The 21,371-nt window shown below is 40.0% G+C and overlaps 1 protein-coding gene across 12 annotated transcripts in view; it reads right to left on the bottom strand.

The window, feature by feature from the left end:
- The window catches only part of NAV3 (neuron navigator 3), a 359,389-nt gene that overhangs the window by 51,781 nt on the left and 286,237 nt on the right, over nt 1-21,371 (bottom strand). For all 12 annotated transcript variants that reach the window (XM_072146791.1, XM_072146780.1, XM_072146782.1 and 9 more), the window contains 7 exons: nt 20,845-20,953; nt 19,581-19,964; nt 16,307-16,426; nt 7,902-8,034; nt 5,517-5,763; nt 3,103-3,787; nt 1,251-1,742 (listed from right to left, as the gene is read on the bottom strand). In XM_072146791.1, the coding sequence (XP_072002892.1) occupies nt 1,251-1,742; nt 3,103-3,787; nt 5,517-5,763; nt 7,902-8,034; nt 16,307-16,426; nt 19,581-19,964; nt 20,845-20,953 (2,170 nt within the window). The remainder of the gene's footprint in view (nt 1-1,250; nt 1,743-3,102; nt 3,788-5,516; nt 5,764-7,901; nt 8,035-16,306; nt 16,427-19,580; nt 19,965-20,844; nt 20,954-21,371) is intronic.

The following is a 21,371-nucleotide window of genomic DNA, read 5'->3' as shown; positions in this document are numbered from 1 at the left end:
AGTTAATTGGCAAAAGATGTGGATTAAAAATCATCCATATAATATGTATACATGTTTTGCATCCGTTAAAAATATTTTATCCATTAAAAGTACAGTTGTAGAACACATCTTCATAACCCCACTAGAGCTCCTAGCACAGCAAATAATGAAATCTCAAAAATTATCATCAACATATAAAATGTTTCTAGGGGTTAATTCTGCTGCTCACATAAACATCCAAAAATTGATTTACATTAATCTGATATTTAGTAAATTGCATAATTATCTGCCTGCCTGTCAGTAGAATTTTCCCCTCCAGTAATACCTGCTGGTAAAGGGTTAAAAGACCTCCCCATATAACCCAAAATTGTCTCCCACTGAGGCACTGTTACCTAATTACAGTCATTTTCCGATATGCAAATTAGTATTATGAATAGAAGAGTCATGTTTTCTCCAGGCTGCCAGTTAACCCCACCTCCCTCTTTTGATTGACAGCTGTTCACTTCCTGCCCTTACCAGAATGGTGTCCCCCCAGTGAGCAGAGTACTGTGTGAGAAACTACAGATCTGTCACCATTTCACGCAACCTGTGGGAATGTGGACGGATCCAACATAGACAAAAGCAGAAAAAGTGTAGGGAAAGATTATACTGGTGGTAGGAGGCAGATTTAATCTGGGACGCCTGCACTACACTTTTCAGCAAAGGCACAGTGGGGGTTGAGTAAGGTTTATAGTGCCTGTTCTTGCTGACCCCCATAGACTCTCGGGAAATGAAATAATGGGAAATGGTCAAGTCAGATTAGGACACTAAACCACTAGCAGGTCCTCAAGCAGTGGTTTTAATAACCCAAATATTCCCAAATTAAAAGAAGCTTTCCTACTGAAAACAATTATATTTTATTAATAATCTGAGTAGATAAATTTGTGAAGTGTCTGATCTCTGGGACCTCCTGGGATCATTAGAATTAAAGGGGATGGAAATGCTGAACGTCCAGTGCTGTATGTGGACAGAGGAGGTTGCGCATATTAGACCTGCGCTCCCTTCACTCCATAGGGCTCCATTCATTCCACAGGACTAAACCAACAATCTATCCTGATAGTTTCGTAGACATTCCATTTCTTCCCATTATATAGGTCGGTGACAAACATCAATTGTCCCCTGTAAATGTTGACAATCTCTGAACAGTGCTACAGAATCAGCTGGCAAAAGGAAACATATTAATACAAAAGAAGTAATTCATGGCACAAGTTCTTATTGGAAAACATCCTCACCTTTCTGAAAGGGTTGACCTCACGCTTCCAGTCCTCATCAGCATGCTCTGGAGCTCTTGTGGACATGTTGTCAATCCGGATAGCGATCCATGATGACTGAGAGGTAAATCTATTGACTCTGAGCTGGTATGGAGGCTCGTCATAGACTGGTAACTAGGAGTATCTTTACTACCAGCAGATGAACTGCTTAAATTTGTTGTCCACACTTGACCACCCGAAGTAAATGAATGAACTGAAGCTGGACTGGAGGCCAAGGAATGTCCTAAGCTTATAACATCAGGCGTTAATTCGTTGGGTTTGCTGAACAAGGGGCTGCTGCTTCCACTTTGTCCACCAGCGCTTCCCATGCTACCAGTACCAGAGGATGGAGAATCCAAACTGCCTTGTCTAGCCAAGGATGTGCTGCTGGGGCTGGACATGACGGATGCAGTCTTCACAGCATCACCACTGCCAGGGGAGGAAGATTTATTTCCTGCTTTTGTACCAAATAATCTGCAAAGTAACAGAGAATTAATATTTAACTTAATATAGACCAATTATATCATACTTCATATAGAAAAGCCTTATACCTACCGTATAAAGATTACAATTAGAAAGTGCTGCAATTTCTATTTTGTCCATTAGAGGGAGACAGTTACACACACAAAATTAATTATTTTAACAGTGAGCTCTTCAAAACAAATATTTCAAACTATCCCTCCATAGTAAGGAAGGGATTTTTTTGCCTGGTTTGTGCATGAAACCTAAAGCTCAAATGCATCATATATGAAAAACGTCCATAATAATAATATTCTTTATAGTATTTAAATCTAGGTATTAATGTGCATGTAGTATTGTTCAGAAACAGGCTGCAACTTGAAATGGATGAAAGACTATTGCCATCTTTAGGGTGTATTTTGTTAATAAAAATTGGAGAGGGTTTTGTTCCGGCTGTTAATGTTTTATGGTAGGAAGGTTATTTTGCTAAACTGGAAGCCTCCTAAGCTCCCCACCTTGGCCAAATGGATTTCACTGATTAATGCGGAACTTCCAATGTACAAACTCACTTACACTGCTAGAGGTGCTCCGGACCGTTTTTCCTTGATCTGGGATGTGTGGGTGACCTCTCAGACCGCTTCAGGAGAGGAGGAGGGATAGCTCTGTGTGTGTGAGGTGTGAATGAGGGAGTTAGTGAGCGTTAACCTGCCTTGGAGAGGGGTTTTCCTCCTGTGACGCATTATACGGGTTTGTTATTGCATTACTGACCGATGTATTTCTCTATTAGTGATATCTTTGTGCTGCTAACCCTAACTTTATGATTGTGCCTTATATTTCCCTGAGGCGGATGTTGTTGCCTTTTGTGTATTGTTGTAATTTTGGAAAATGAAAAATAAAATCTTTAAAAAAAAAATGCACATATCTTCACATAGACAGTATAGAAGCATATACAGACGCTCCTGGGGTAACATACAAGATAGGATTGTTTAGTTTGTACTTAAGTTAATTTTGTATGTAAGTCGTAACAGGTATATTTTATAGTTGCAGATCCAGACAAATTGTCTTTTTGTCCCTGAGACAATTGGATTTTAAAAATTTGGTGCCGTAATGGGACCATGGATTATCAATAAAATTTCAGTACAGATAACTGATCATTGCAGCATGGGACTAAAGTAAAGCATCCAGAGAGCTTCACCAGAGGTCACAGTGGGCAGAGGGGTCTGTCTGTAACTAGGGGTCATCTGTAAGTCGGTTGTCCTTAAGTCGGGAACAGCCGGTATACTTATGGTGCTCTAGAAAACTTTATGACATAGTAACACATTTAGTTCTGCGGTAAATGAGAGAAAATACACATGCAAATTAAACAACGTCTCACCTTCGAAATGTTGGAGAGGCAATATCAGGATATTTTGATCCTGGCTGCCTCAGACCTTGGGTACCGCAGGCACTGGCTGATGTTGGACTTGATTTAGGAGAACTTGATAAAGAGACACTTTCTGAGTCTGACACCTTTTCCTTGTCCTTGTCAGTTTGATTGATATTGACAGGGCTGGAGCGCTCAGAGATTTTTGATGGTTCTCTTAGTTTTGTGCCAGCTGCACCGGCTGATTTGCTGCTGACATTGGAGTCAATGCTGCTTGTACTTGACCTGTGCCCTCCCCGCCCTGGTATACTGCTAGTGCTGGACTTAGAAGGACGAGGTAGGCTGCGATACTGCAGAGTGGCTTTGGAATTGCTCAGCAACACGCCATCATCTTGATTTTGTGATCCATCAAGACTAGTCTTGCGATTAGCACCCTTTCCTCCAATTCCTGCTGACTTGGGCATTTTCCCAAGTGTAGCCGATCCACTAGTAATAGTAGCTCCACTTGCAGTTATGGTGGGTGCACCAGCCTTCTTAAATCCAAATGACCCTGTGGCTGTTGGTCGTGAAATGCCGGTCGGTGGCTTTTTACCTTCATCCCCGCTGCTTTTCCCTGCATCTGAAGGAGAGCGCTGCAATGGGCCACCTTTAAGTGGTGCTTTCACTTTTTCTGAAGCTTTTACGTCATCTGTTTTTCCTGTTGCCATTTAATGAATAAATAGATGAAAATTAGTAATTTTATTTGAAAAATAACAAACAAGAAAACAAAATGGTGACTAACGTGTCCACAATTTTTTAATAAATCAAAAGTACTAGTGAATGTAACAAGATTTTCTAAATGCTCGTACATCTGTTCCTTCTCTCAACTTAGATGATACGTGGGAGTCATTTCAGGACCTTTGAAGATCCTCCAAAGGTCCTGAAAGTGCAGACTAAAACCAGGCAGAAGGGACACATCCTCCATTCCCCAAGAAGCTTGGTCCTAGTAGAAAGAGAATTCCAGACCTGTAGAGGCTATAATATTCATTCAGCCCCGGGCCCAAGAAAGTCTTACTCCAACCTTGCTGGTTTCTTTTCTTTCAGCTCCCTGACCCACTAAACTAACTTTGACACTGAATTCCATCTTGCTATAACAAGAGAGACAGATTTCAGATTATTTACAGACCTATAGTGTAAGGAGAAGGAGCGAGTAGAGGAGCCAAGTGACAGAGAGATCCAGACACAGCTACCGATGGCAATACACTTTGTACCTCTCCCCAAGGGTTATATGAATATGAATACAAGTCAGTACTTCTCCATAATGTCTTATGTGATCCTGCTGCAGAATCTTAGTGACAGAGAACATAAAGTAGAAGCAATCCTTTTAGGATGTGATACAAATTACTTTATTACGAGGCAAACACTGCAAACTTAATCCAAATAACATATACATAAAATGCAAGTAGGTTATATACCTGGTGCAGGGCCCTTGCAGTGATGTATATAGTTTGATGGCTATATACATAACGATTGTTATTTTTATACAATATACCAGATGGTGCATAGATTCCAGATCTTAATGATAATTTAAAAATATATAGACTCATATATTATTGAGGAGAGGTGTTGAAGGATATTAGATGGCATTAACACTTTAAATAAAGATGGCATTAGCGCTATAAATACTGATATTGTGTAGATAAAAGTAAAGTTACTTTTTATACTTTTTTGTAATAGATATAAAGCTTAGATAAAACTTATAGAAGATCAATAAGTAGACAGATAGATGATGGATATATAGACAGGAGAAAGATGATAAATATCTTCATGGGGAATTAAAGTAGCAATACATCCTCTGTCAAAAGTTGACATGCATGGGGCCCCTTTAGGACAGAGGGCCCTGGGTAAATGCCCAGTTTACCACCCCCTAAGCCAGCCCTGGATCTATAGCAGTATCATTTTTTACTGCATCATAAGAGGAGTGCTTCTAATTTATGCTCTATTGCAGTAGGATTCCAAGTTTGGAGTACTCAACTGATATGGAGGTTGTGGCAAAACGACTGAACAGCAATAGCTTCTAGTCAGTAAGAAATAGAGTTTGGGAAGAAATCCTTAGTAATTTTCTTTGTTTAGTTTAAGGGAGACATCATAGCAGCTAGACCTTACCTAATAGGCTCCAGAAGTACTGAGAATTAGAGAAAAAAGCTGCACAAAGGAAAATTAGTAAAAATGCAAAGTCATAAAATGACTAGTTACTCCATTGAATCACTTTTCCACTCATTTAATGACTTGTTTTTTGTATTTTTAGTAATGCAGTATGTTCTGTGTGTACACATAGTTTATTATTCATGTATTCTGTAATGGTGCACACAATAATCACAATTGATAAGGTTTTCCTTCTATGGTATAATAAATTCCTAGCTAAATGTTTAACCCTTTGTACATACCTGGTGCTTTTAGTGTGCTGCTTCCAGATTTATGTCTGGATGATGAAGTTCCTATTTGGGCCGTCATTCCTCGCCTCCATGACCCAGTCTGAGAGATGGACAGAGACTTTTGCCCGCCTTTTTCAGAGTCATCAGACATCCCAGATGAAAGCCCTTTCCATTTACCGCTCTCTACACTAATGTCATATTCATCATCTTGTTTCTTCACCTCATCATTGCACCAAGTCTTCTCAGCTTCTGTCTTAAGCTGTCGGATACAGAATATCAATCATTAAACATGAAGCAAAGTAACATGGATGTGTATTTTATATTTCAGTAGTCAATTATTGGAAATAAGACAATATTGAAGGCTATGCCTATTCTGCATATAGATGTTGTGTCAACAATACCCCATTGTGTATGTGCTTTGTGAAGAAAATATTCAACATGAATGCCATGCATCTATGTAACCAGCAGATGTCACCCTTTCCAGTCAATAAGTAATTCATTGAAATGCTATGAACCATATATATTACATGGCACCAAGATTGCTTAGTAACTTTGTGGGTGCAAACCCCAATATCCTGGTCTTGACACACGAGACGAATATATCCAAGAAAAAAAATGAGACTGCACTCCAAGGTAAAATGTGAAAAAACGGATGGGAGCTTTATTAGCCCAAGTGCAACGTTTCAGACCCTGAAAAAGGATCCTGAACAGGGTCTGAAACGTTGCACTTGGGCTAATAAACCTCCCATCCGTTTTTTTACATTTTACCTTGGAGTGCAGTCTCATTAGGTGTTCCGTATGATACCGTTCAGTGCGACACAGTTTTGTCATGAGTCGCTTAATTGCAACAATCGTGAGAAATGTGATAATAAATTTCTACCTTGCGTAAATGAACCATATTTTTTATCCTTTAATTCAATTTAGGGTTCAGTGGTGACTAAAGTTTGTTTCAATACAACTAGGAACTGTTCCAGATGTGCTGGCTGTAATATGAACATATTTCTTATAAAAGAGTTACTCCAGGTGTTGCTTTCTTCCAGAATAGTGTCACACCTAAACATGGTTTGTGTTTGTATTGCATCGCAGCTGTAGAAAAGAATAGAACTTACAATAACATGTTCAGGTGTGGAGCTGATTTTGGATGAAAGCAGCCATGTTTTAAAGACCCCATACAATCCAGATTTCCTCTAATGCATATCTAGTTTGCATATACAATTTTATACATTTTAATAACCCATTGATTGTATAGTAGGAGTTGCTAAAGAGAACATTTTAATATTGTTTGTCGGTCTTGGTAGAAATAATAAAGCCATCATATTATAGACAGCAGTCTGCAAATGAATATAAGGACGCAAGCCAGGTTTCTGTCATGGTGTAAATCATTGTACAAGATGAAACAGTGAGGCATACAATAGCAATAATGTACTATCTTGGCCTTAATATATGAAAGAATCAGCCCATAAACAGATGTAAAAAGTTTTTGTATGGTTTTCTATGGAATTATATTGTATTTTAATAACTGTATTTAGACTACATTGACACAACATTGTGCCCGCTTTACCATAGACGGGCACATGTTGGCACCCGGGAGCTCACCCCCGCCACTCTCCACAGCTATGTATTACTGGGAAAGGACATGTCCTATCTTTTTCCTGGTTACGGGACGCTTCCGTACGGCGTCGTGTGCCCATTGTGGTCTATGGGGGGCGTATATACAGCATATATACGTCGGAAGTATATATGTCCCCCATACGGCCGTGTGAATGTAGCCTTACATAAATTGGTTCTGCAGACTATTAAACACTGTTTTTGGTGTTCATATTGTGATCTTTGATTACGGAATATTTTTCCGGCTTTACAGTATATAGACCCGTAAGCACCAGTGGAGCATGCCTCATAGTAGAAATTTCATTTTTTTTCTCCCTTTCCTATAGAAGTTTCTTGATTTTTATACGGTGGCCGGCTGCTAGACCCTGGCTGGTGTAGAATTGCACTTTGAACAACTTAATCAACCAACCACCATGGCCCCCTTTATGGTCCTCCAATGTGGCATAAGGAGGAAAATAATTTAATCCCCACTGCCTGCACACCCCAGGAGCTGCAGTTATTTCAGGATTTGTAAGCCAGATAACATACCATACAAACCTTGATAAATGTACCCCAAAATCTCTATTCCATTAAGTATTCTATTTTACCATTGAACATTTGTAATAAAAGTTCAGTGAAACAGTAAAAGAAAACTTGTATTTTCCTTCATGCTTCATATGTCATGACTGTAATTTTAGTGTTTAGTGATCCCTTACAATCAATCTGTAGTACATTGTAAACTGTAATCTGTAATAATACACAGAGTATGACCAAGTATAATGGATTCATGCGTTGTGAGCCGGCACTTACCGCTGTATGATTAGTTTTCCTAGGAGAAACTGCATTAGAATAGGAACCAATAGAGGATGTATTCAGGTCATCGTTGCTGAGGTTATCAAGTGTGTCACTAAGGCCACTGCTAGCAGAACTGCTGTCATCCCAGCTACAAAGGAAAGACATACAGTTAGTGCTGTACTACTGCAAAGATGTCACTAACATAAATCACAATTACCACGAATGTGAAGAATAACACAAAACAAGCGTTTGTCTTGTCTATGTCACTTCAAATAAAGCAGAAGTAACTGAAAGCAATGTCATAAACGTGTATAGACATTACACTTGCAAATCAATCATGTATTGCAGAATTTTAGGCCAGATGTCCTTGGAAGACACGTTCAGCAGCGGTTTACCAGCTGTGAAATTACCCCTATTGAAGTTGTTTTTTAAACACTTGCAGTAGCTTGGAAAACGTACATTACAACAGAGGTTGTAAGATAATGAGGTTTTTGACTATGGATGTCTTAATTTGACCTGTATCAGTTGGTACGTTCCCTTAGCAGCAGTACATCAACAGTGTCCTATATATACTAATTCCTACATAGAATTACAGAATAAAAACCTGATCACTTTGAAGGACATTTCTAAATTGCCTACATTTATCACATTTTTGAATATGTGCAGCAACCATTTGTTTTGTTGTCAAGGTCTCCTGAAATGAGATACCATTCATCTAGGTGACAAATGAGAGCACAATGGAGGAATCGGAATCCATCGCTCAGTAAAAGGTAAAATGTAACCAAAGGAGTACTGAAAAATGTCTATAAAACATTATTAAAACCTACATTGTAACTACTGCCTAATATGGTGTATTTTTAATAAAGCTTTATTTGTAGTTTATAATTGATTTTTCCATAATGATTCTTTCCATCCAGGCTTTAGAAAGATAAGGTGACGCAGAGCATGGGGGCCTGAGGCATAGCTATGTTGTGTTTAAGGCTCTGTTCACATTTCGGCCATTGCTTCTAATCTTCTATCCTCTTATGGGAGCCCAAAAAAATGGTAAACCAAAATAAAAAAAAAGAGGGGAGCCAATTTCAAGTTCAATTGGCTTAAATTGTAGTGTTCCATTATTTTACCAGATGAAAAATTACTACTTTCTTTTAATGGTAGAATCCTACCAAGATGTGAACTAAGCCTGAGATTTCACTGTATCACTTAGACGTCACTGCACAGTATTTCATTAGTTTTTGTCTTTGCCCTCCCTTTTTGTTATGCATTTTTCTTCTTCAAATGATGTTGCCTAAAATCTTGATTGCATATTCCTGCATTACAGCCAAACATGAAAATCTTGTCAAGTATATTTGTATATTTCAGGATGAGAGATACGGTATAAATAAAACACTTATAGTATTCCTAAATATTTACTTGGCACATACACTGTACAGATGTACATATACATGCTACATCTTGTATCTGTGAACATAACAAAGTTCACCCACAATTTACTCATCTTTTACTAACTATTAGATAGAAGAAACAAAAGTCTTTCCAGCTGTTCTGCAGATACAGTGCATGTTTAGCTAACCTTTCATCATCCATGAGTTTGCTCTCTATTAAAGGGTCCAGAAGCAATAGAGAATGCACACAGGAATGCAAACAGGCAATGGCTGGGCAGCAGGCTACTACTAAGAAAACTGTGTTTGCAAACTTTTAAGAAGTTGTCAACAGCGTCCAGCAGTATCATCATGTAAACGTATAATGACCATTGAGAACAGACTTCAGTTATCGGATGGGTACACTCTAGTCCAATGGGGGACAACTTATGGGTGCCAGGGCTGTTTTTCAGGCACAGTGTTTGCCAGACATGGCATCTCATGTAGTATACCCTACACATGTCTGTCTAGTGTGTCTACGTGTTATTGTGACTGGTACATGTTCGTACCGTAATTGCTTCCTGTCAGGCTCCAGGGGTAGTGGACCCACAGGACCACCGTGGACAATGACATAAGCTGACACCTGGGCCCGGAATCTAAGTGGCAAATGGTTTTCACCAGAGCCCACTGAAAAGCGGGTTGGACTTGTTGCGGCCAGGGTGGCAGCCAAGGCGAGCTACAAAAACGGAAGACAGGTTTGTGGTCGGGGACAGGCAGGAGGTCAAGGTGGGCGGCACGGGATCAACGTCAGAGGCAGAGCAGAAGGTCAGGGCTGGCAGTGGAGGAGCATAAACGGGAACAGGTCCAGGGTCACAATAGGAAATCAATAAACAGGCACGGGGCAACAATACAAGCTTTCTCAGAGGCATAATAAAGTTGTTGTATTGTACTGTATCTTCTTGCAGTCTCAGGCAGTCTGCATTATTTTAAAGACACCCATCTTTGGCTGTCTGAGACTGTAGGAATAGTGAGAAGATTTGGTTAGAGTAGGTTTGGAGCTATTAGAGAACTTGCTCATGGCTCCACAATTTTTCCTGTTCAGGGGGCCCTGCTATCTTTCAACGGTATTGGGGCACTCATGTTACTGCCATGTTGGGACACATTTTTGGCACTTGATCTCAAAAAGGTTTGCCTGCTCTAGTCCAACACAAGATAGACAGATAAAGTGATAGATTTATTTGGGGATTTTCGGAAACAGAAAAACCAGAGCAACAAAAAAAAACAACCTTCATTTATTTTGTCATCCCTCTGTAAATTCTTTTTATTTCTACATGAAACTCTGACTCTATCCAAACATATCACCACCACACACATTGTATGTCACCTATTCATCTAAGATATATATTCACAAAAGAACACAAACCACTCAAACCTTGGACATCACATCAAACACAAATACTCATGTGTGGGAGAAGGCCCAGATAAAGGAGATCATTAGATTGGATTGTTGGAAAATCCTTTATTGTGGTCTGGCCCTTACCCTGTTACAGCTTAAGTTAACAATAAATAGAGCTGAAGAAATCATTCTTCCTCATCTCTAATGATTATGGGATCAAAATGATTGTTATGAAAACTAGAAATATGAAGCTGCTCCATGAAACGAGATCTGTTTTCTATCAGAGAACTCATCAAATCTTTATAGAGTTTAATAGTAGAGTACATGTAATAAGTCCATCACTCAGGAATAGTAAATAAACTCCTACGGGTCTAATGATAAAGCAGAAAAAACCTAAACATGATTTCAATGAGAACTTAATAACCAAGTATAATCTCCCTGACTGCCCTCAGAACAGGAGAATGACTGCTTTCAAAGCTACTGCTACATAATAAATGGCCTAGACCCTATCACATATTCAAAACAGATTGAACAAATTAACTTTGTTCTACTTTCCAAAAGAAATAGTTTTTTTTTCAATTAACCACAGTATAAGGAATCAGTGTATACAGGGCCGCATCTGCCATGAGGCGAGATGAAAATCTCGCCTCAGGCGGCAGAATGCGGGTCCCTGTAAAGGGCGGCGAAATTCGCCGCTCTAAAGTGGGATATTGGGGCGTCCATTAACGCCCGAATCGCCCACCAGCTAAATAAATCGCGCCTGTCTCTTTAAGACACAGGCGCGATTTATATGCGGAGCGACGCAGCGCCTTTCCGGCAGCTGCGTCGCTCCGTTCTAATCAGTGACACAGGCGTCATGACGTCATGCCGCCTGTGTCACTGTGCGGAGCGGCGGCTGCGGGAAGAGCCGCGTGAAGACGGGACCCGCGCGCCGAGGGAGCAGCTGCCTGCAGGTGAGTATTATTTTATTATTTTTCATCTACTGTCATTTATTTTATGTGGGGGAGTTATATGTGGCCATAATTGATGTATACTGGGGGGGGGGGGTATACATTACATGGGGCCAGAATTGCTTTATACTGGGGGGGGGGGGACTGTATATATTGTATGGGTCCAGAATTATTTTATACTGGGGGGGGGGTACTGTATATATTTTATGGGGCCAGAATTGCTTTATACTGGGGGGGGGTACTGTATATATTTTATGGGGCCAGAATTGCTTTATACTGGGGGGGGGGGTACTGTATATATTTTATGGGGCCAGAAATTGCTTTATACTGGGGGAGGGGGGGTACTGTATATATTTTATGGGGCCAGAATTGCTTTATACTGGGGGGGGGGTACTGTATATATTTTATGGGGCCAGAATTGCTTTATACTGGGGGGGGGGTACTGTATATATTTTATGGGGCCAGAATTGCTTTATACTGGGGGGGGGGTACTGTATATATTTTATGGGGCCAGAATTGCTTTATACTGGGGGGGGGGTAATGTATATATTTTATGGGGCCAGAATTGCTTTATACTGGGGGGGGGGGGTACTGTATATATTTTATAGGGCCAGAATTGTTTTATACTGGGGGGGGGGGGGTTACTGTATATATTTTGTGGGGCCAGAATTGTTTTATACTGGGGGGGGGGTACTGTATATATTTTGTGGGGCCAGAATGGTTTTATACTGGGGGGGGGTACTGTATATATTTTATGGGGCCAGAATTGCTTTATACTGGGGGGGGGTACTGTATATATTTTGTGGGGCCAGAATTGCTTTATACTAGGGGGGGTACTGTATATATTTTATGGGGCCAGAATTGTTTTATACTGGGGGGGGTACTGTATATATTTTGTGGGGCCAGAATTGTTTTATACTGGGGGGATGCAGTATATATTATATGGGGCCAGATTCATTTAAACTGGGGCGGGGGTTGTGTATATTATATGGGGCCAGATACATTTAAACTGGGGCGGGGGGGGGTGCTCTATATATTATATGGGGCCAGAATAATTTTATACTGGCGGGCTGTATATATTGTATGAGGCCAGACTATTCTTTTCCTGGGGGGGTTATATATTTATATGGGTCCAGATTTCAGCTGGGGGACTGTATATGGGGTACAGTATATTACTAAGCTGGGGGGCTGTATATGGGATACAGTATATTACTAAGCTGGGGGGTTGTATATGGGATACAGTATATTACTAAGCTGGGAGATGTATATGGGATACAGTATATTACTAAGCTGGGGCTGTATATGGAATACAGTATATTACTAAGCTGGGAGATGTATATGGGATACAGTATATTACTAAGCTGGGGGGATGTATATGGGATACAGTATATTACTAAGCTGGGGGGGCTGTATATGGGATACAGTATATTACTAAGCTGGGGACTGTATATGGGGTACAGTATATTACTAAGCTGGGAGGGGGCTGTATATGGGGTACAGTATATTACTAAGCTGGGAGGGGGCTGTATATGGGGTACAGTATATTACTAAGCTGGGAGGGGGCTGTATATGGGGTACAGTATATTACTAAGCTGGGAGGGGGCTGTATATGGGGTACAGTATATTACTAAGCTGGGAGGGGGCTGTATATGGGGTACAGTATATTACTAAGCTGGGAGGGGGCTGTATATGGGATACAGTATATTACTAAGCTGGGGGCTGTATATGGGGTACAGTATATTACTAAGCTGGGGGGCTGTATATTAGAGGGTGCTATATATTCACATTGGTCAGAGGAGCACTGTATGTAAATTCATGTAACATAATAACAGGGTGGGATATATTAGTTATTGGATACCATACTTAGGATTACTTTGCATCATTTAAACTAAATGTTAGGGTCTGTATTAATAAATTGGGGGTGTTGTATATAGCTGTACCTGCTATAATTTCAGTAGAATATATATAATGAAGGGATGTTTTATATGTGGGGAGAGTGCGGTCAGTTGTGTTGTGAGGGGTATATATTATTTAGGAGCACAGTGTTGTTATCCAGGAGACTTTATACTGTAAGTGACTGTGGTATTTTTAGGGACGCCGGGTGGAGATGCTGCACGGAGCTGAGGATATCCGGCCGTGAATTCAGCAGTGATACGTCATGGATTGGAGAACCCGGAATAAAATCCTCCTGATGGAAGAGATTGTCATCTATAAGGTACTAGATGCCACTAACGACTCCCAGAACCTGTAGCCAGTCACACAGTGTCAGGGAGCTGCCTGTGGGGATGTTAATTGTTAGTAAAGTTTTCAGCATTTACTTAACAGGGAGCGGGGGGGGAGGGGGGGGGCAGCATTTTAATATTCGCCTCAGGCAGCAAATATGCTAGAATCGGCCCTGAGTGTATACCCCGCCAAACTGTAATAAGGCATCATCATCCCAGCTAAGGCTTCTAGGTTTAAATTGCACATACAGTAGATTCATTAGAAGAAAACTGTACTTTTATAGTAAAAATAGCAAAACAATAAAGTAGAGTGGGATCCAGGCACGAGATTCCATTTCCCTCTACATAAGTGTGAAGCCACCCCTACACATTGTGCCAGCTGTGCCACCTCCAAAATGGCAGCACTAATGGTACTGCTGGTGTAACTGTTCCAGAAACAGAGGCAGGTAATGGGTAAGAGCTAAACTGCCCATTACTTCCGAGGCCAGGGTTCGGAATTAAGATTTAATGTCAGTTCTGCAATGATTCAATGTAACATAACATTGTGGTATTAGAGAAATGTAGATCAGCATTGTAAAATCAAAAAAGATTTACCCATTACTGAGACCCCCACCATCACTAGTGAAGTGAGCACACAGAATTTAGCAAGTGCTTCAGTGGTTAGCCAAATTATTTTTCCCCCTTTATGGTACATGCATAAAGGGGTTGTCCACTTATACCAACTTTAGCCTTTAGCTAATTTGCATACTTACTAAGCACAGTTCCAGGACCTGCATAACCCATCGAATCCTACACATCTACCATAAGTCAAACTGATGGTAGATGTCCTTTAACAGGGCTAAGATATCCACATGCCCTTCTATCCACTGATATAGGAGTGGTTAAAATAATCCCTAAAGAGTTAATGAGTAAAATTTATCAAAAACTTTACATACAGTAGATAAAAAGGAAAGCCGAATCACCACTACTCTAGCATCCCAACCTTGCCCTATATTTTGCTACAGTGGGTTCAATAAAACTGCTATTAATTTTCTCATGCAAACAAAAAACGGCTGGCTACATAAAGCAATTCACTGCCATTACAGCATAGCCTGCAGAGACAGCAATAAGACTGCAGTGACAGCATAACTGAAGGCTAATCCACTGTAGAAGCCTTAGAAAACATTTCTAAAGTCCTGTATGTGTATATGAAATATTAATAACTGTACAACTCCTGATCCCTCCAGGCAGGTAGAAATAGATTTATTCCCTCTCACTCCAGATCACAACACACATTCATCAATTTATTGACTGGTCATTATATTTAATAAAACCATTTTTTATTTACCAGTAGTTCAAAAAGGAAAAAGAATGACATTGGGGGTAATAAAGTAAAATGTGTGCATCAGAAATCTGCCGCAGCTTTCATCAGACCCTCAAAGGAAATGATAAAAGCATGATAAACCAGGGGCACTTATAGATCCAGGCACTGTGGCGATCTTCTTATATTTGTTATCCACGGCCTCCTTCCTTCTAAAATCAGATTTTCAAACTCTGCTAATGAGCAATAAGAGCACTAAGGGCTTCCTAGAGTTACACTATATAGGACCCCTCTCTGTCTGAGATTACAGCAGTCAGTGTTAACCAGAAGTACTCCTGCCCGGTGTAACTGCATGTAAAGCTACAGCATGGAGGGGCTCTGGTAACACCCCCCAGGACCCCTTCTGGCTAATTAGCATAGTCACCAGGGAAATAAAAACTACTAAATATACTCACCAACGCTCCTCTTCATCTTCAGGCACTTGTCTTATCTAAGCTTGACATGAAAGGATCACCTAGAAAAGATATTTATAAAAAGCAGGCCGAAACGCGGGGACAAGATGTCTACCACTCTGGGCTGCTAATTATGCATGCCCCCATATCTCCCTCTCCTATTCTGGGAGCATGGGAGAGCCAGGTGAAGTCCAGCATTATAGATGTTAGAGAGGGAGGTAGTGTCACAAAGGGGGCATGCACAATTCTCAGGTTGGAGAACTGGGCGTCTCATCCGTGCGCTTCGGTCTGCTTTTTATAACTCTCTTTTCCTGGTGATCCTGGCGTGTCAGGCCTAGAGAAGACCAGCGCTTTTATCAAAATGAATAGGAGGGTAGGTGAGTATATGTAGATGTTTTTTTTACTTTTTTTTTAAATCATAGATTTCCTTTAAGAGACAACATAACTCAAGGGCCATGTAATATTTTTCTGTGTTTTTCTTGTTTTTTTTTTTAAATAAACAATCAAAATTGAATAAAATACGGTAAGCAAAAAAATACATTAATTATCTTTTGATAAAAAGTTTGCAATCTAGCTTACTTCACATGGGGATTGTCATACACATGTGTAAAAAAAGTTCATACACATGACAAAAAAAAATGACAACCAGTGTAAAAATGTAAAAAAATGACAACCAGTTTATAGCAAATAATATTAATATGACATCCACTTCTACATCCACACACAATCTATCAGTTCTTACCTGTCAACATCAACAGCAATATCGTGAACCCCTCTATGAATGACATCTCGAGACGTTGCAAGATCAGGTATCCGATTAAGACTTCTGGTGTATAGGTTCAGGCCACCATCTGTTAAGTACCTAGTGAAAATAGAGGTAAAGAAAAGGTAATGGATTTAAATTAAACCACAATAAATCTGCATTAATGTTATTTCACAGACATGTGTGATAATAACTAAGGTCACCTTCAACTATTGTCATGTGACTCTGGAGAGAACACAGCATAAGCTAAAAAATCACATGTGAAATTGATTAATAATTGATTTTCATGGATTCAGGTTGCACTGCAAGAGAGTTTTCATCCTCTATTATTAGCATTGCTGTGTAAAATACTGCTTCATTCTCTATGTTACTGGTATGTATCAAATGCTCTTCCTACAAATGGGGGGAACATGGGAAAAAACCCGTCAATATGACTATCTACCATCAGATTAATATCAATAATAATAATTCTTTATTTATATAGCGCACACAGATTACGCAGCGCTGCACAGAGCTTGCCAAATCGGTTAGCTGATGGTAGATGATTACAACTCACCTCCCATGTCCCTGGATGCTCTGGCCTTCTTTTATAACTTTCAATGGGTGCATTTAGGAGAAATGTAACTTATATGCAAATGAGCAAAATGTGTTCTGCAGAGCACCACTGTGCTCGGTTGCTATATAATTTATTCCTGCCCTTGGCCCTACTTGTTCAGCCTACAAAGTGTATAGAGAGCCGGTAATGTTAGCGTGTCTCTATCTCACTGCAAATCTCACACATTGCACCATGCATGCATGCGCGTGACGTCACCAGCTCTCTGTACACTATGCAGGCAGACCAAGTAGGGGCAGGGGTATGAATAAATTATATAGTGACAGAGCACAGTGGTGCTCTGCAGAGCATGTTCTCCTCCTTTGCATATGTTATACATTTAAGATGACTGGCTTAACATGCCTGTGGTGTTACTACCCCTTTATGTGTTAACTAATTGAGTCAGCAAAAGATTAAAAGGTGGCCCAGGCTGTAGAAAGAAATAAACAGGTATTTACCTAATCTGGCTTTCCCGATCTACTGCACCATGATCTGCCGCTGCTGTGCCCCTGTTTGGTTACACCCATCCATCCCCTGTCCCAGCACTGTCTCGGCAACGGAAGGGGCAAGTAGCAATTTATTTCTATTTATAGCTCCCCCTCTAGGCCATCTATAGATTTTTTATAAAAGTCGGGGCAACCCCTTTAACCATTGCTACGTCTGTATTTCCCACAGATGACAGACATTGTAATTTCAGTAAATGTCAGTTTCTCCACCTCTAAGGTCAGCATCCATAATCATAGTGTTGGTGCTGCTGAGAAAAAGGGAGTCCTTGCTTTAACTATCACTATGATGCACATCCCATTCTATTCACTGTGGTCAATCCGTGATATCCGGCCAGTGCATGTTCTCTGATTCAAAGACCAACCATGATTGTGTACCCACTACTGCTGATGTGCTCTTCATCTCCAGGAACTCCATGAAATTGTAAAAGGGAAACCTAAAAATTAATATACATGCCAGTATGCAGTCCCAGCCAGCCCTAGCTGAACAACCATAATGGTCCGCATCCCCCTTCTTCACCCCATAGCTGGGTTCATATAAATACGCTGAACTGGGATTTTTTTGGTCAAATTCGCTGGTGGCAGCCAGTAGCTCTTTTGCAGGTCACATCATGTATGTTTCTTTCCCTAACACTTGTATAATTTAAATATATTTCTAACTATGTCAGTTCTTATACTACAAATATATCAGAATAATCCACAATGGAATTGAGTTTTTGGAGCCCATATCCTCCATGTTTATCACATTAATGCAGCCTGGAAATTGTTTTAATTACGTTATAATAAAAATATGCGGAAGGATTAAAAATAGAAAAAGAGCCAATGTGGAATTGCAAATCAAAGAGGATAAGTGTTTAACGTATGATAATTCCCCTTTGCCACTCTAAGAAGTTGTCAAAAATGTATCAAGCAAATTTGCAGTAATGCCAGAAAACTGTATAAGTAAGAGGCATTTATTGTGGTGTCCAGGAAAACATTAAGTCAAGGGAGATTAACCATGTAGCATGCCAGGAGCCTTGGCTTGAAATAATCCATTCATATCCACGGTGTTCAGCAACCCTTTTTCTGTGTGAATTTCATTTATTGCCATGTTAATGGAATCCGTTTAATAACAGTAGCATTAACTAGCATTAATCAGTGTTTCTTCTTAGAACGTACCCCAATTTCAAGCTTTCCACATGGATGACAATTGTTTCCATATTATACTGTACATAATGTAATTAATAAAACTAAGGCAAGCCTATGGGGGCAATTATAACTTTATGCCATTGATGTTGTGCTTTGAGTCCACTGTGAGAAAAGCAGGTTATAAATGTTTGATGGAAAACCCATATATACAGCAACTTATTTAGCATATGTCTTAAAAGGAGCCTATCGGTAATATTGACATTGCAAAAGTGCACTCAGTGTTCACAGACCTGGAAACATATGTAATCATTACTTTCTGTGAGTTTCTAGGAGCAGCAGGACTGTGAAAATAGCTTCAGTACACCTTCTCCAAGTGTAGTGGGGACCATCCTCACAATCTCTTTGCACTAATTTCATTCATCTCTCTCCCTAATGTTTCAGGTGTCTGCTGTAATATTAAATACACTCCTGAAACTACTGAGAAGTGAGCAGAAGCACAAGGACACATCCCAGTGGCATTTGAATGTGGAACAATACTTGGATATGAAGCCATTTTTCACAGTCTTGGTGCAACAAACAAAGAACACGGGTGTTATTATCCACTTCAGTTCTACAGTGTGATTACAGATATACCAAATTTTTAAATTTTTGTTTCATTGTTGTTGTTTTTTCATGTAAAAAATCAAATCTTATCATGGCTACTAATATCATTGCCCCTGCTAAACCCAATGTCTATGGCTTATCCACCACCACTGTGTTGGTGCCCTCTGTGCCATGGTTGAGTTTAACTGCGGCTTACAGATTACCTGTAATGTTTGCCGCAGTCAGTGGTGGGTATCATACAGCAGACATCTACCATACATAGAGTGGGCTCAGCTTCTTAGGCCTTACTTACACTGAGCTCTTTGAAATATGATAGATATAAAGAGATACCATGGCATATAAATATTGTTTTATCATTTACATATAATATATTCAACCAAAAACTATTAAAATTGAAAAATAGAGTAGGGATCACAAAGATACTCACCCACTGTTGATATCATCAGATCTCAGACTCTTTCCAAGAATGTCACCATCGCTCATATAGCCTCCTACATCCACATCTGAAGACATGTCAAGGTCATGGTTTCCCTTCTCGCAGATATCGACTTGTGATAAGTTTCCAAGTCGTGAAACAGCAGCACGACGGAGAGGTGTAGTGTACATGAAGCGTGATGGGTCTGTATGAATGAAGCGCCCAGTATTACTTCGTGGATAAGCACCAACAAAAGAGGGGGCATCACCCGCTTGAAGCCTTGGGCTAGCTTGTCCAAGTCTCCACGTCACTGTAGAAGATCGGCCTGTCAAACTTGGCAAACTTCTCCCACTTACTTCAGTCGTTACTGTGCTATCAAATGTTGTTTCAAGTGTGCTGTGCAAGGAAACAGAATACAAGCCTGATAAATCTGATTTAGTGTTTTAGTCAAATACAATAATCTTGGCTGGGCTGGGGTACAGTAAAAATGGTTTCCCGTGTTTTGACCCTGCATTTTGATGTAAAATTCTTAAAAGATAGCAGATATAAAACCTGTCCTGCCAACACCAGCGTTTGACATGTTTTCTCATTTATACTTGTACACAGAGAGAGCTGTCAATCACACAGTGAGACACCAGAAAACAGACTGATAGGACTCCTATAGGGAAAAGCCTGTCAAAAATGCAATCTAAACTACAGGTAGCATGGCATAGAAAAGGAGCTAGGCCCATTGTACATTGTGTCCTATCTGCAGAAAGCATGTTATAGAGCAGGTGGAGCTTGACAAACACCACTGTAGGAGAACTATTCTGTATAATTTGTCATTTATCCATCTATATATACTGCGCTCCCTGTACTTAGGATTCAAGTGGATGGTTCTTCTCAGTGAATGACTGCTATAAGTATATTTATATACAGTTTTTATCCATGGAGCGCAACAAGTCTCAACATGACAAGCAGCAGGTTGTCAATCTGTCACAATGGTCTGTTCTATGTCTATGAATATTCTACATTGAGGGCTTATCCGATTATAATTCATAAGTGATCACCAGCTGTTTAGCCGCTCTCTACAGTGACTCTGATTGGTGCATTGATTCCACTGCAGCTATTGAAACAATGCACCAAGCAATGTAGTGTCTTCTCATGCTTTTTAGACCTCAATACAGATTTGTCAGCTTTTTATACCTATAAACAATGCAGCAGTCGGCTTAGTTACCATACCATCGCCTGCAGGGAATACACAAGTCTACATATGAATAAAGGGGGTCACACTTACCTATGACTTATTTGTGTCCCACGTAAGCTGGACATGGTTTCTTCTAGATTTTGTCTAAGATCTGCAATATTCTTCACAGTTCTCATTCTCCTCGTTTCTGGATCTTCACCTAGACAAAGTGATATGTTTTTACCACCACATAAGCAATTTACATAGCATTTCATGATACAGAAAGTATATTATATTATTGTTCCAGACAATCTCTGCAGTACAGTTGTACTGCACATATAGGCATGCTGACATGGCCAGATACTATAGAAGCAAAACATTTGGGAATTTGGCCTATGCTTAGCTACTGGCAAGTGACATACTGAAGAATAGGATACAGATGAAGCTAAGATTCCCAACAACCAGCAGAAAATGTATGAAATACAGATGATAAAATACAGATGTTAAATAGGTTGTCCAATTACCTGAAAAACGTAGCAGGTGGGCTGCTAAAAAAAATTGCTTTAAAAAAAAGACTTTACTTACTTGCTTCGGCGCTCCCAGTTTCCTGCACCTCTACTCCACTTTTCCCCATGTCT

This window comes from Engystomops pustulosus, chromosome 4 (assembly GCF_040894005.1).
Source record: "Engystomops pustulosus chromosome 4, aEngPut4.maternal, whole genome shotgun sequence".
NCBI classification, from domain to species: domain Eukaryota; kingdom Metazoa; phylum Chordata; class Amphibia; order Anura; family Leptodactylidae; genus Engystomops; species Engystomops pustulosus.
Note: the sequence above shows the minus strand (reverse complement) of the source record. Positions and strands in the feature narration are given on the sequence as shown.